Source organism: Dendronephthya gigantea, unplaced genomic scaffold, assembly GCF_004324835.1.
Source record: "Dendronephthya gigantea isolate DGI-Jeju-01 unplaced genomic scaffold, DenGig_1.0 000034F, whole genome shotgun sequence".
NCBI classification, from domain to species: Eukaryota; Metazoa; Cnidaria; class Anthozoa; order Malacalcyonacea; family Nephtheidae; genus Dendronephthya; species Dendronephthya gigantea.
Genome location: NW_021163044.1, coordinates 1,245,128 through 1,261,101, shown reverse-complemented (window position 1 = coordinate 1,261,101; position 15,974 = coordinate 1,245,128). Strand labels below are relative to the sequence as shown.

The 15,974-nt window shown below is 37.6% G+C and overlaps 3 protein-coding genes across 4 annotated transcripts; 1 reads left to right on the top strand and 2 right to left on the bottom strand.

Moving 5' to 3' along the window:
• Positions 1-1,139: 1,139 nt before the first annotated feature.
• LOC114525248 (deoxyuridine 5'-triphosphate nucleotidohydrolase-like) lies at positions 1,140-2,258 on the bottom strand. The gene is made up of 3 exons (XM_028546472.1): positions 1,977-2,258; positions 1,453-1,636; positions 1,140-1,367 (listed from the first exon to the last, which is right to left on the bottom strand). The coding sequence occupies exons 1-3, from the start codon at positions 2,231-2,233 to the stop codon at positions 1,311-1,313; spliced, it is 498 nt and encodes a 165-aa protein (XP_028402273.1). The 5' UTR covers positions 2,234-2,258; the 3' UTR covers positions 1,140-1,310.
• Positions 2,259-2,478: 220 nt separating this feature from the next.
• Positions 2,479-3,857, top strand: LOC114525249 (calmodulin-alpha-like). The gene is made up of 6 exons (XM_028546473.1): positions 2,479-2,564; positions 2,723-2,753; positions 2,895-3,029; positions 3,154-3,342; positions 3,487-3,546; positions 3,650-3,857. Exons 1-6 carry the CDS (start codon positions 2,562-2,564, stop codon positions 3,688-3,690), a joined length of 459 nt encoding a protein of 152 aa, XP_028402274.1. The 5' UTR covers positions 2,479-2,561; the 3' UTR covers positions 3,691-3,857.
• Positions 3,858-4,062: 205 nt separating this feature from the next.
• Positions 4,063-15,901, bottom strand: LOC114525245 (solute carrier organic anion transporter family member 4A1-like). Of its 2 annotated transcripts, XM_028546469.1 has the most exons (12): positions 15,818-15,901; positions 14,039-14,152; positions 11,929-12,091; positions 11,276-11,467; positions 10,839-11,025; positions 10,419-10,632; positions 9,826-10,231; positions 9,533-9,710; positions 8,977-9,169; positions 8,698-8,867; positions 5,398-5,612; positions 4,063-4,344 (listed from the first exon to the last, which is right to left on the bottom strand). In XM_028546469.1, the coding sequence occupies exons 1-12, from the start codon at positions 15,830-15,832 to the stop codon at positions 4,205-4,207; spliced, it is 2,187 nt and encodes a 728-aa protein (XP_028402270.1). In that variant the 5' UTR covers positions 15,833-15,901; the 3' UTR covers positions 4,063-4,204. The 2 variants fall into 2 exon arrangements, with proteins under 2 accessions (XP_028402270.1, XP_028402271.1); XM_028546470.1 differs by lacking the exon at positions 15,818-15,901 and having other exon boundaries at positions 11,929-12,129; positions 14,039-14,127.
• Between the last annotated feature and the right edge of the window lie 73 nt (positions 15,902-15,974).

Below are 15,974 nucleotides of genomic sequence, written 5' to 3'. Positions count from 1 at the left end.
TCGGTTAACTTTAGCGGGTTAGTAATAAAATAAACGTTGAATAAAGCAATAGATCAATATACTAATATCGATGGATCGTATTCATATTCTTTAACTTGAACATGAAAATGCAATTGTGGTTTTGTAATTGAAGTTTTTATCAAATTTTTTAAGGGTTGCACCCATTGGTATTGTAAACGTTTTAAATCTTTGTTAACATGAACGTTAATCACACAGATTAAGAACTTTCTAGCACGCTTGCACTTTACGCAAGAGATGATCGAAGAAGGTCAATGATGTTTACTTTATAACTTGTTTATCATTTTAACTTCTGATCCGGACAATCCGACCGCTGCTAAGCATAATCGATTGCGAAGAATCAATCGATTGATTTGAAACAGCTGTATTTATTAAGTCGAATCTGCACTACAATTTTCAAACGAACCTTCTACGAAAGACATTCTTATGTCAATGTTGATTTAGTAAAAATCTTGTAAACTCTGTAGTTCATCATTCCAACTTCTTCAATTCTATGCATTTTAGGTTCTCTCTGTTTGTATTTTGTTTTTCACTTCTCGGAAGCGAAAATCGCGTTAATAAAGACCTTTAAAGGAACCGCGAACAGCAAACGGCTAATTTCAAATAACATTTAAATTAGATTTTTTGCACTTTCTCGGCCTCAATTTGTCTCAGTATTTACTCTACGTTTGAAAATAATGCACCAATTTTCTCGGCCTCATGAACTTTTCTGTTTGCAGTTAGAGGGTTGTCGTAGACGTCAAGCTCTTTAACGATATTGCGACATCCTTATGGAATATTCTAGTCAGTCTGTTGTTCATACGTCCTACTGATAATATGCTAACTAATATTCCACCAGCCATAGTAGACCTTCGTTTACCTTCATGCAATAATTCTACGTTTAAGAGATCTAAATTTGCAAAAACGAAACATTCGTGTGTATTACACTCATTGGGCGGTTTCGTACACTTACATTTCGAAGACTCTTCACTAATTTACATCTCGCAAAAGTAGAATTGCACTGCATGTTGCAAGAAAAATTGCACAGTGTGAGATGCCGTTAAGTACTCTTTTAGCATTCTGTATGCAATAAGACTGTTGTTCACAGCTAGTTTTACCAAAATCCACACAATTACAAATGCTACTTTTATTTTGTCAAATAAATTTCAATATAATTACAAGTAATGTTTAAAATGAACTTAAAGTTTTTCCACATACTGCCCAGCAGACAGTACTTTGAGAGCAGGGACAGCACACTGTCATGTTTTGTCTCAGATGAAAACCTTTTCGGAATTGTATCAATCTCAAACAGTTCAATTTCGGCCTGTGGAGCCATACCCACCGTCACCACGGGTAGTGATATCAAGACTCTGGAAAACCAATCATAATTGTTAGAGCTAGGTGTTATTTGAACGAAAGGAGTGAAATTTTAACCAATACCGGAATATCATTTACCTCAACTTCTTCTAATTGAGGTGTGCAAATTCTTTGAATAAGCAGTTGTGCAATCCTGTCACCTTGTTTCACCTCATAATCAATATGGCTTAGGTTGAACAGAATGACACCAACATTGCCACGATAATCTGAGTCAATGACGCCTGCGCCCACATCAAGATGGTGTTTCCATGATAAACCAGATCTAAACATATTAAAACACTTCTATTATATACTAGCACTTCTATTTTGTTTTTGATACAACCTTGATTGCCATTCTGATCCAGACCAAAACCTCTCCAACTGAACCTCCCTTAACTGGTCTAAGCCTACTGTTACTGTGCAAAAATTTGTGTAAACTATAAACTATTTAAGACAAACACAATTAGAAGACCTAATGTATCAATTACAATGGAACAGTACGTAAAATGTACAAATAGATTAATCGAAGAGGCGAACATATAAAAAGATGATAAAAAATATCAACAAAGTTTATTGATGTGCAGATTTGATATAATATTTTATTAAATAATATTTCCACCGACCTGGGAGCAACTCTACCGTACCATCCATCGGGCAATGCCACAGCAATGTCAGTTTTAACAAGAGCCTTCCCTTGTGCAGGTACTGTCATATCATACGCAGAATACAGATCGTAGCCAGCTGCCCCAGATGATCCACGGCTGGGTGCGATGGCTTTCTCGCTAATTTTACTAAACATTATCGATTGCGGCAGCTGATCTTTGCATGGATACAATGAATTGCTAACCGTTTTTACCGTCGAGGAGAGTAATGCGCCCATTTTGATAGGATTTTTAAAAATAATAATAACTTTTCAAGATGAGAATGTATGAAAGCAATATGGCCGTCTCTCACATGTTCGATTCTAATTTGCCTGAATTTCGCGCCAAATCACAGCCTCGTACCCAGGCGCTTGATAGAAAAACACAACTTGCATTCAGCTATTATATAGAGGTCAGTTATTGGAGTGCTCTGAAGGGTAAAAAGCCCCACCGGTGAATCTATCCCCAGTCAAGCGTATATACAATACCGACTTGAAATATTATACTCGTATTTTGGTGTCAAATTCATACATCGGATACATCTTATATTCTTACACTCGAAATAAAATGGTATGTTTTGAAAACCTAGTTATCTTCATCTACAGTACTAATTATGCGGAGTACTAGTAAATTTATATTTGTTTTACTCGGTTTTTTGTATTCGGTGTTGACGTTGACAGTTGTCATTAAATTGTTGCAATTAAGCTTTAATTTGTTACAATTTACAGGCGGAAAGTTTCTCGCAGCATCAGATTGATGGTAAGTTACCATATCTTTCATCATATGCTTCTTGTTAAGTATTTTTGTTATTAAATTAGACATTAAGTATGGTATGGTATTTCAAAAATTCTAAATAGAATATATATATAAACATATATAAAATGGACGTATTTTGTGTAGTGTTCAAAGACTGCTTCAACTTGTATGATAAAAATCGTGATGGAAAGGTTGAAAAAGACGAGTTAACAAAAATCATGCGCGCTCTGGGACATCCTGTTACGCATGTCGAGATTTTTGACATCATGAAAGAACATGGTATGGTGAATCAAAATATGTGTCTTTATGAAGTTTAACAAACATGTATCAGTGAGAAACCATTGCATTCTATATGGGTGATGTCAACATTAATATATGTAGTTGAATACATTTCTTTCTCAAGGAAAGACAAGCGTTACATTCCCTGAATTCCTGAAAATGGTTGCTGCACAAAATGCAAAACATGTGAATATTGAAAGGGAGATTCTTGATGCATTTATCTTACAAGACAAAAGCAGAAAAGGTTATATTAGCCGTGCTGAGTTTGAACATCTTCTTGTAAAGGGTGGAGAAGGAATGACAAAACATGAAGGTTTGCAAACATTAGTGTCCATACACATAAACCATTTACCTTAGAGATGAGCTAGCCACATCTTTTTGCAGATATGATCTGATGTTTCCTCGTAGTTGAGGATCCTCACTTCATGGTTGTTAAAAAGTTTTTTTATAATTGCAGTGCAACAACTTCTCTCACAGTATGGTTTCGATAAAATGATCACCCAAATTAACTATCAAGGTAACATAACAGTACATGAATCAGATCCATCCATAACCATGATTGATGATGGCCAGTCACATGGCCCATTCTTGAACCTTATTCTTCTTTACTCTGTTTTTAGAACTCAGTCAAAGAATAAGTGCAAATTCAAAAATGCAGTAGCGATCGAGGAATAACTATAAAGTGACTTTCACCTTAATGTATTTATACCCATTTATATTTAAAGCCATTTATGTATTAGCTAGGCTACCATGTAACAATGTATGAAATTGTATGGAAATATTCTTATTTATGCAGTTATTTATGCATTTTAAAAAAAATAAAATATCCAGGAGTTATATTTGATTGTTGTAATGAATAAGAAAAAGGTGATCCTCACTCACTGACACCAGGCTGGAAAGGTTGCGTTCCTCACTGGAGTGACTGGACTGCGTTACCCGGCTGCGTGAGACTGGCGTGAGCCTAGTCCTAGGCCTCTTGTTGCGAAAATTAACTTTAAAGCATAACACAAATACAAGGCCCATTGGCCCAATGTATTGATGTGTGAATTTATTAATAAAGTAGAAGAAGATGACTTAACCCTTGTCGCATGCTAACATACGACTCTTTAAATTTTTAAGCTACCTTTTATTGCAAATACTGATATATAGTATTTTGTTGTGTACTATATACCGGATTAAATTTGCGCATTCACTCCATCGCCCCTACTATCGCTCTGATACCCAGGGTTGTTAAGCTCAAATTCCCTTTTCACAGCTACAGGTTCAGCTTCCTTGTATACCAACCATGTGATGAAATAGCACAACAGCCCAATACCTAGCAGAAAAAAAAGCATTAAACTTGTTGTACCATGCCCTTGGGTTGATCATTGATTAACCAATCACGAGCGTAATAGATCAGCGAGGGGAGGGAACATGAACCAATCAAATGCGATAATTGTCTATCAGATTAACCAATCACGAGCGTAACAGATCAGCGAGGGGAGGGAACATGAACCAATCAAATGCGATATGTCTATGAGATCAACCAATCACGAGCGTAACCATAATTTTATCTGAGCCTCGCTCCCGCACTAATATGAGCACAGGGTATTTACTAATGATTAATTAAAGCCGGCATTTGCCATGTGGGTGAACAGTTGAACAAGAAAACAGTGCCTTTATATGAAAACATCGCTCGCTCTGAAACTAACGAAACTTTTTTAAAGATGAGGTAAAGTCCGTTCTGCGCATATATTCCGCGCATCAACACATTCCATCAGTGGGGGAGCAACTTTTGGAATGTTAATGATATGCGATATTAACGCGTTGTATTACAAACGGCAGTTCGGGAGCAAAATTATTTTATTTTATGTCGCAAGGCGAAGAGGCTCGAATTGCGAGTCACGACGATAACTTATCTTATCATAAAGCTGCTAGAAAAAAGCAATATTATGCTGAAAGGAATGCTCCAAGAATTTATTTGTTGAATAAGGCCCGAAATGGCGAGGCTATTTGTTGTCGCTACAGACGCCACCTTCTCGCTTGTCCTACAATTACAAATATATAACGTTTTAAATAACGGCCGGTTTATTTACAAGCTTCGCTTTATATTTTCTTCAAAATATAACAATATTTTCTTCAAAATATAATAAAAATTAGCATATTCATCACAGATCACAGCCCGTCGAGCGAGAAGAAAATAATAAAATTATAACGACGCATACGTCATGTAAAGATTATATAACCAACGTAAACAAACATTGTTATGCGCAGAATATATGCTCAGAACGGACTTTACATCATCTTTAAGAGTACCGCCAAAAAAAACACAGGCCCGGCTGAGCCGTTTTATGTATCTGGAGTGGGCATCTTGAATGCTTCAACCTACCACACAAAGTTCCAACAATGATAGCACACTGTGTCATCAAATCATCCATATCATAAATCATACAAAAACCAGTCTTCCCACAGACCTTTTGCCATATGTCACAACTGAGGTCCACAATATGGCCAAATATTATAGGACCAGGTATGTTAGCCAAGACTTTGTTTGAAAGGTAATGCAAAGCAAAGGCAAACGACAAGTGTTCTGCTTTTACGGCTCTGAAAACAAAATAACGCGTGCATGGAAACATGAATTCACGTCCGTTGTTGATTTCATTTAACATCTGGTTTTCGCAAAACTAATATGACTAACCATGCTGGTTTTATGCTAAACCTCCCCCTTATAGTTTTTTACACAGGTCTAAGGTGAAATTTTAACAGTTACAACCCTAATTTCTGATGAAAAAGAAAAACACATTTTCAGGTACGATTAACGTGTCGATGGAAGCGACATTATAGTGGTTCCTTTTCTGTTGTCTCTTCGTTCAATTCCCTCCGGCAAAAGGGGGCAAAGGGAAAACCAGGGGGGACAAAGGCCTCCCTCCAAATTTGTCCAGATTTAATAAACCAAGGTTATCAATTTTATTTTATCAATATTATCAGTTTTACCACAGTTAGAGAGTAAAAATTCTGATTTATTCTAAAACTTCCCGAATTTTCCCCCTCTAGGCCGTGGGATGAGCATCCAAAAGATGCTTAGAAAACGGATTCCGTTGCACCCCTCGTGGAACTACATAATTTTCACATGAATCAATAGATAAAAATGTACTTTATCAGAATCCGTTGTTCCCCAAGCGAAACAGGTGCACAATTGGGAAAACAATCCCTCCAAAGTTTGCTAATTTCGCGTTTCGAAATATTCGAACCGCCATTGTTTTAGTAGCAAATACGCATGCGCATGTCAGGAAAACTCGCACTGCGCACGCGCATAAGCACGCACATGCTTCGAAGTGGAAACACGCTTAGTTATGCAAAATAATAATGGCTGAAGATATTTATAAAACTCGAATATCCTCATGTTTTATTCATTTTGATGGCGTTACGGAGCAACTTTGCAAAGTTACACGCCAAAGGCTTAAGAAATTTCTTGAGTGTAGGTCTAAATGGGTTAAACTCAAATGTCAACAAGCAGAAATAGCTAAGAAATCGTACGCGAACATCGATGACGGATCTGTCAATTCATACATGGAAAAGAACCCTGACAGCATTAACTTAGAATGGCACCATCATATGAAATACTGGAAGAGATTTTGTGATGAAGAGAAGATCTGTAGACAACAGCGAAAAGAAGAAAGCTCTAAAACTGTAAACTGTAACTTCTACCGAAGAAATACATGTAGAAGTGGAACCAATGGAACCAAGGCGAAAAATTACACGCCAATCAGTCGCAGACGTTAATACGACCCTGCCTAAAAGAAACGAGCACGTACTTCCAGAGATATGTATTGTTTGTGGAAGAGACGCCTCTTGGTTCTCACTAGACAAGGTATGCATGATCATTTTGATAGATATAATTATACTAGTGCAATGTGCACTAGTAGCACAGCATTCTCGAGTTTGGTTTTAAAATATCTTGTTCACACCAGGTAACTAAGAAGAGAAGAACCCCACTCATGTTGGCAGAAACAATTGATGCTGGTCTTCTACATACAGCTTTGGAGAAAAGGAATGATGAACGGATACTCATGCGAATCCGGGGGAAAGACTGTGTAGCACTGGAAGTCCTCTATCACAAAGTTTGTTACTACAATTATGTAAAATTTCTCACCAGAGAGGCAAAAAAGCAATTGGAGACTGAAAGATCTACATCAGTGTATGAGAAGTCTTATGATGTCTTCTGTAAGAAAGTAATCGACACTGAAGTTATGCAAATTTAAGCAAATAAGGTATATGAAAGATTTGCTGGAGAAATTTGTTATCATTGCTAAGGACACAGAGAATGTGGATGCATCCAAATATAGAGCTTCATCCAAATAAAGACTGATGAAAAGTTATCCCCAACTTGTGTTCTATGTACCGAAAATGAGAAATGTTAGCGAGATTGTAAATGTGGAAAATTTGGATTCTTCCAAACTGGTTGAGGAACATGTCAAACTAGTCAGAAAACAACGATGAAGACTTTGATGAAGAAAGCTATACCATTGATGATGATGATCTGAATTCCACAGAAACTGAGGGAAATTCTAAAGTCAATGAGTTACAAATTCTATACAATGCTGCATTGATTCTTTGCCAAAAGGTCCAAGAAATACCAAAACTAAATCTTCCTTAGCCACCATTGGCATCTGATTTGACAATGGATAATGTGCAAAAAGTGGCTCCATGTGAACTTTTTAATGTATTGGCTTGGATTTGTGATTCTATTCAGAGCCAACTTTAAGTGAGTACGTGCCAATTGAGGGCAAGAACAGTGCCAAACTAACATCAATGGTACAAGACCTTGTGAATTTAGTATCTGGGGGAAGGAATCCTACACCCAAGAGCATAGCACTTGCCATGACACTTAGACAACTGACAGGTTCAGCCTCAGTAATTTTTCTATTGAGTTGTTTTGGACATTGCATGTCACACTCATTTGTATTGTGCCATGAGACTGCCCTTGAACAGATGAATATATCCAAGGATTCTGCTATTCCTCCAGGCTTTGTTAGTGATGTGAAGGCTATAGTTAAGCGAAATATTTAACTTGTCCCTTGATTGTGTGAGTTGTATGTATATTTATATATTCTCCATCCTGTTTGATACAGGTGGTATTTTTACCTGACGCAATTTTTAATGAATAACGATGTTAACGTAAAACGGTATTTTGAAACAATAGCCAATGAATTGAAGTGATTTAGCATACCAGCAAGCAAATGTACAATGTGTTTTAAACAATATTTGATGTGTGTGTATTTATTCGTTAATATTACAAGGTTTAATCTTTATTCCGTGATTTTATTTTGTTGTTTTCACGCGGGAAATCGGGGAAAACCCACAGGGAAAATCCATTTTTCCTGTGTGAGCGTGCGCAGTGCGACTTTGGCTGACATGCGCATGCGTATTTGCTATTAAAACAATGGCGGTTCGAATATTTCGAAACGCGAAATTAGCAAACTTTGGAGGGATTTTTTTCCCAATTGTGCACCTGTTTCACTTGGGGAGCGACGGATTCTGATAAAGTAAGTTTTTATCTATTGATTCATGTAAAAATTACGTAGTTTCACGAGGGGTGCAACGGAATTGCATCTTTTCGATGCTCATCCCACGGCCTACTCCAAAAATATTCCTGACGGTCAGTCGCTACTGCCGAGTTGGCTCCTACCTCACAACAACAACTTTCGACGGGGCCAGTTGAGTAAAGGTAGCCAATGAGAACACGCTGATCATGGCGAGAAAAGCCAACCAGTTCTTACAATTGGCATCACAAAATCCGATTTTTCCTTTGCCACCGTAGCCATCGTCCGAGGGAATACATGAACAGTTAGTAAAAGTCTAAAAACAATTTGTTAAATTACGTTTTTTACTGTATGATCGGTCGAGATGCGCTTTTGTGAAATGTTGCAGTGTATTAGGTGAAGAAAGTTCGATATATGTCACGTACCAGTTTTTCTGTGAAACTTGGGAGTTTACAACCAGCAAAGCAGGGATTGAGATAGCTCACACCGTCGGTTCCACAAACAGGAACTTGGGACTCCAAGCCACATTTGCAATTCTCGTTACATGTTGATCCAAGTGGATAACCGGGAATGGATGGGAATGTTTTATTTAGATGGAATTCGTTTCCAATTTTGTTCCTTAATAACGAGACAAACTAGATCTTATCATTGCGTCATTTTCATCACTGAGACAAACCATGCGCTGTGATATCTATCTCTATTCAGTTTGTAGTTGCATGAGACAACCGACTGGTCGACTACTGGCTCCGAGCTGTCACTGAGGACTAAGGGGCTGTTTACATGAGCCCGGTTACCCGAGATTCAACGAAGCGTGAGAGGACTTTGGGGTATTGAAATAAGTCTTTATGACATCAAACAAGCACATGCTATTGTTGTGGTGATTATACGACTGCCAGGATCATGTTATCCTCTCATTTCAATACCTTTTTTTTTCCCACTTAAAATTATGATAATTTAATAGTCAATGGTTTTAACACTCACCGTATACCATAGTCAACTGAATAACCGGCTAAATTGACGTTATCGCAACCAGATAGTAAGGTTGCAATTGGTGGAAAAACTCCAGCGAAATGAAGCAGAAAACAAATCAATGCGGACTTTCTCCCCGAATTCTCGATTTTGATAACTCTGAGCAAAAATATGCTGAACAAAACACCAACTATAGAACCAGAGGAAAAAAAAATTAAATTCATCTCTCCATTTCTTATTTATCCCATTCCAAAAAAAAATACGGAGTTTATGGTTACTAAATACATATGAACAGAAAAACTTACGAACAAGTGGAGGAACGATGGATATATTTAAAACTTTCCCAACGTCTTGGATTTTGACACCAAACCGAAGGATCAAAATCTTTGCAATAAATGGCGCCAGTCCTTCGGCAAACATCAACGTCGAATTAAAAGCCAGGCTATTGAAAACAAAGGTCCAATTTGTCAATAACTCTCCGAGGATTTTTGGAATCTTCAACACTTTTTCTTTCAGCGTTAGATCTCGTTCCTTATCGTCAATTCTTTTGATTTCTTCGATTTCAGCATCATTCAACTGGCTGCTGATATGCTCAGGCATACCCAAGTTGATAACCCCCACGAGAAAACTTAGTCCAGCTGGGCCGAGGAAACCAATCCACCACGCGCTGATCCATCGTGGATCTTGCGGGGTCAGATTCAGGCCTTTTGGCTAAATTGCAGATGAAGAACGATTAGACGACCGAGAGATTCGTGCAAACTTGGGAACATAAAATGCAGAAAACAACTGTGTGAAATGTCAAGTCAATTCCCTCTCCCTGCGCTTTTCAGAGCCGTAATAATTCGTAAATTTTAATGGTCATAAAGTTCTTTAAAACGATGAAACATTCTCCAGTTACCTCAGTGATATCCACCCACGTCTCTAGGAGTGGTTCAGAGAAAGCAAAGGCCATCATAGGTCCAATAAACACAGACACCTGCCAGAATGCCAATGCCATTGGCATATGTTTTTCTTTCATCGTTTCTCTGAATAAGGCAGGAGGAAAGGCAAACAGGGGAATGGAACCAACTCCAGCTATGAACTGACCAATCAATATCAGTGCAAGATGATACCTGCAATGTCATATTATGTTACGTTAGTGTTTTATTCCAAACGATATAGCACTGGGAGAGCGTGTGTTCTGTCGAATTATGTGAATAAAAGCAATGTCTTAACAACGCTTTTATAATACAAAAATCTACCCAATTAGTTTGAATAAAAACTCAATTAATTGAAAGAAAATGAATCATAAATCGAGACAGGTTAGAAGTTACTATACCGCTCAGCAATATCTCCGGAGTCGCATGCTGTTGGTGGACCACCGCCTCCCGTACCATTAACGGGCGTGGTGTTCGTAATTGGGGGGGCAAATCCGGGAGGAAGACCACACAATATATTCTGGGGAAGTGGCGGCTTGTACTCGCCGATAATAAAATGCGGAATTGCATTGATGACTAAGCCAACGGCTAAAATAAAAAAAATATAAATCATCACTAGTTTCTCATCATGTCATCACTAAAATTTACCAAGGAATTCATTCAGAAAAACATTTGGTAAGCAGGTTAAATAGGCCGCCCGGGACCACCGTATGCTATAGAATCATTCCAGGTCATCTCGCACCCTAATCCCAAAACCCCCCCTGCTCACTGAAGGCTTATCTCGAGTACAATATTTAAGCCTGTCTTAACCTGTTTTTCCAGTTACTTCATTTTATACCTGTAATTATGCCTCCCACGCCAATCCAGCGAACCTTGTTACTAAAATGGCCCCAGTGCGCAACAAAAAGACCAAAAATGACTGCAGGAACATCATTGGCAGCAGCGATCATACCAGAATCAAAACTGGATAAATTAAACCGCTTTTCCATGTGCGGCAAAACTGTCGCCAAAACGCCGACTATAGCACAAGCTTAATAAGAAATAAAAACAGAATAAAACTTTCTCACAATGACGTCAAACGCAGAAAGGCTTATGTTACATGCAATTTGATTGGCTCGGCAGCTTTGCGCAGCCGATATCTGTGTTGATGATATAACACACACACGAACACAATTTGATTGGCATGCAGTCACTTTCATACCAGCCATTCAGAACCGAAAAATTTAAGATAGGGGTTGAACTGCACGCTTGACCATATACGCAAGAAGTTAAAGAAGTTAATATATTATAGGACTGATTTATTCCAAAAGTGCCCGACGACTTCATTGACAGACCTTCTATAAGTCGATTTCGGGATCCTAAACTTTCATAATTACTATACCTCTTGAGATATGGTAAACCAAAACTACGGTTATTGACAGGCCAAACTGAACTGTTTTGGCTCTGCCGTGCATGCAAGGTTACCATGTAAGAAACTTTGTTTTCACTTACTATGGGCAATCATCCCCAGGATAATTAAGATCAACATGACCCAGGGACAATTCATCCATTGTAGAAAGGATGGGTTGCAACCAAAATAGCCGAATTTTCCAGTCCTGTGTTCATCGCCTCTACGTCTTATGGACACCGTCGTGGCATCTTTAGTTTTATCCATCTAATGAAACGCAGACGAACAACTTTATGTTTTCCCGTCTGAAGTAAAAACAAGACATTTTCTTAGGTCTATCCAATCTCTCCAAAGAAGATTCAAGGATACAAATGCCTTGTAACCAAGCGCTTAATTGCTTTTTGTTTCGTGAGGTGACAAGAACAAAACGGCTGGTTGTGGGGCAGAGACCCAAATGGGAGAGAGCGATTGTCCAAAAGACGGGCTATTTATCCTCACTCAGTTTTACTCAGTGGAAATTAATTACTTTTGTTTCAAGACTCTGTAGTGTCGAAGACGACATTTTTGGCAGAAAAAAGGTGCTTTTTTCAGGCAACTGTGCCCGTGAGTGTATATGGACAATTAAATCGGCACTTCTATACACCGGATATTATTAGTTCTCATTATATATCGCTGATGATATAGGCGGACCTTTCAAGCGTATACCGTACAATAGTATATATGTGAAATCAGTATGAAATAATCTGTTCATGAAATTGAAACTACTTTAATCGTAAATCGTAAATCGACTTTTGGCACAGCTTTTCCGGGGTCATCTATGTGTACAGAACTTACGTAGTCATATGTCACTAGTTAGGATTGCATTTTGATACACAGGAGAAATTGTATTGTATTTTTTATGAATTACTTTATTTCTCTACGGAAATCGGATCTTTTAAAGCAAATAGTGTATGTAAAGAATAATTCATCTTAATTGATTTCAATTAAGATAACTTCATTCATCTCAATCGTATTCTCAAAAGCGACGTTATAAATAGTCATGTTCACAATATAATTTATTGCAAGGAATTTCCTAATGAGGCATTACAAAAAAAATTTCAAAGCATTCTTTTATCTTTGAAACTCGGCTTTTCTAACTCTTTGAAGGTTCTTTTAACCAATCCATTTTAAGCTGCATTCAACGCTAAATTAATTAATTTCTGTTAATTGCGACTATATAAATATGTTATAAGATTTGAAAACGAGTTAAATGTCCAGGTGTATATTTACATCTTGTTCACTGATTTGCAATTTCCATCTTTAAAATTGTTTTCATTCAACATACGCACATGCATGAAATGCATAATATGAATGTAAACTCATAATTTGAGTGAATATGGTTTTAGAATTCAGAATGTTTTCCCTTTTTTCAAAGGAACTCAGGTTTTATGATTAAGACATAGTATATAGCTCGCATGTTGAGACAAACTTATAAGTCAGGCTATAATAGCTATATGCAAAGTTTTTATATTTAGGAATATATCATTATTCAGGTATTTCGGTCCCCTGGTGTCAGCCGGCTTTAACCGTTCATAGCTAGCTCATTGTCGGCGGGGAAAAGCTTTGGAATATCATAGAGTTCCTGATCAAACATTAACTAAAATTTCAACAGTTTTGTACACTAGTGTCAACAGCAGAAGTATCGACTCTACACGATTCTGTTCCAACTTCCAATGAGAAGAATCTCTGCGTTTGGTCAAGCTAAATTCTTTTCAACCCACTCGAATATTTTCAAAACGATTCGGGGATCGAGAAGATACCAAAAATATGTATTTTCCTCTTTCGTTCTGACTCAGGGCTACCTTAAACTTTTCTCTCGTTTTCAACTAATCATAATTAACAAAATAACGAGGAATTTAAACCATATAGTCTATAGTCAGGCTTCGTGCTCAATTCGACGTTTCGGGACTGTTATATAAACGGGTTTGTTTTATTTAACCGGATTTATTTAAATTTGGCGTGAAATAAAGCTAAAAGGAATATAGCCACCCACTTAGTAAGACCAGGTGCACACTTGCCGTGTATAGAATCATATTTTAAGATATTTTGTTGTAGACTATTTCGGCGAAAGATTTTCGTGACTGGCATTTATAAACAGCCCCGAATGCTTAGAGTATCAAAATTTATCATTTTACCAGTTTTATTACAGATATATTCTAAAGATTGAGGACTAACCTTAGAAGCACAGTGGCCTGGTATCGAAGGTAATGATGATTGATCTGTCGGATCGGTTTGCTGATGATATTTTCTTGCTGGGTTATATAGCGTACCGTGCTCCTCCTGTGCGAGCTATTGAATGGATAGAATACTGTAAATCATTAGGTACGCCTGCATTCCAACGAACAGTGTCATTAGCATAATAATTGCAACTGAAAACCTATAAAATAGCAATATTATACGCTCATTTATGGCGAGCGAAAATATACCGCGGCCTAAATTGGCCGAGGCTTCAGAGCTTATCTAAAAAAGGCCACAGACCCGAGGATAATTGAAGTCGCTAAGTTCTCCAACCCGTATACTGTTTGCGACTTATCTGAGGCGCGGCTTACGTATTTACTAATTTAGACCGCGGCCTATTTTCGCACGGATAATGTTAATTTCGCCCTGTTATGTTAAATTAATGTCTTAACTTACAAAAATCAAAATGTACGGTAGGCTAAGGTCTCTCACGGATAAACATTTCCTTACGACAAATTTTCTATAACAAACTTTATTTGCCCGCTTGTCTGCACACAATCATTTGTCAATTTTTACTGGCGTTTTCGATGACAATTCTTCTGTTTGCTCGTTGATGTCTGCACGCAATCAACTGTCACGATATTTGCTATTACAATTTGTTTTACAATTTCTCTGTTTTGTGTGTGCCCAGGGCCGTAGCTAGACCGCTTAATTGGGGGGGTGTATATTCATATATTCATGTTTATATACCATAGGAACAATAGCATACAAAAGAAATCATTCGGGCATAAGACGAATATATGAATATGCACCCCCCCAATTAAGCTTCTAGCTACGGCCCTGTGTGTGCCTTTGACTTCACGTTTGTGGCTTAGCTTTTTAACAAACCATTTGTTATCTTAGACGAGGAAAGACGAAGGAAGTGCCGTGACTATACCCAATTCATTAGTACATAAAACATGCCAAAAAAAATCGTAAAAACAACTGATCGTCTTCAAGGGTTTAAGTGCATGCGAGTAAATCAATGTCATGCAAAGTTGGTTTGCCGGAAAAAAGGACTAACTTAAATGCATGCAGGCAAGGCATTGTCTTGCGAACTTGGCTTGCCAAAAAAAAAGGACTATTACTGAAGGAATGTTTGTCCTGCTGACTGGTCAGGAAATTAGTCGTGTAACCCAGCAGGTGCTAAAACATGCCGAAGTACATGCAACAGAAAATATTCATGATCAACAGTAAATTTGTATTTGTGTATACGAGATGCAACCTGGAGGTGTACTTTAGGCCAATGCCTTTCAGCGTGTTCCGCATAATACGGACGAGAATTATCTGGTAACAATTTCATGGTAACAATTTCCGTGCGTAACCTCTATTCCATGTATGCATTCATTCTTCAAACATACACAATGTGTATAAACGTAACGTCGGAATTTCCAAAGGTTTCAGTTCTCCACAAATTTGAAACCGCTCTTATCGTATATGACGGATTGCGAATCATATCGGGCAACCGAGATTTATTAACATATCAAACCTTCCAACAAAAAAATAACCCCGGGCAGTATATAATAATACAGTTTATAGCTACAGGGAGTCATTATAATGCAATGTGAAATGTATTATATCAGTTTTTGAATAAGTTTAACACCTGAATGGCGACACGGTAATGAAACTCATTGATATCACTGGTCTGCTGCAATATGTATAAAAGATTGCAAACTATCTAATATAGAAGATGTTTACGCAATTCAAGTTCTCCTAGGAAATTTAGTTGCAACTTACCCAATAAGCATTCATTCGTATGCCAAACCAGGGCTTGGAAACATTCGTACGGACAATAATCTTTTCTTTTGTGTTACGTATAAAGGCCTATAAAACACGTGGGTCAGAGATTTTCTAAATAAAGAGAGAGTCTATGTAGATCTTTCTTGCTTCAAGC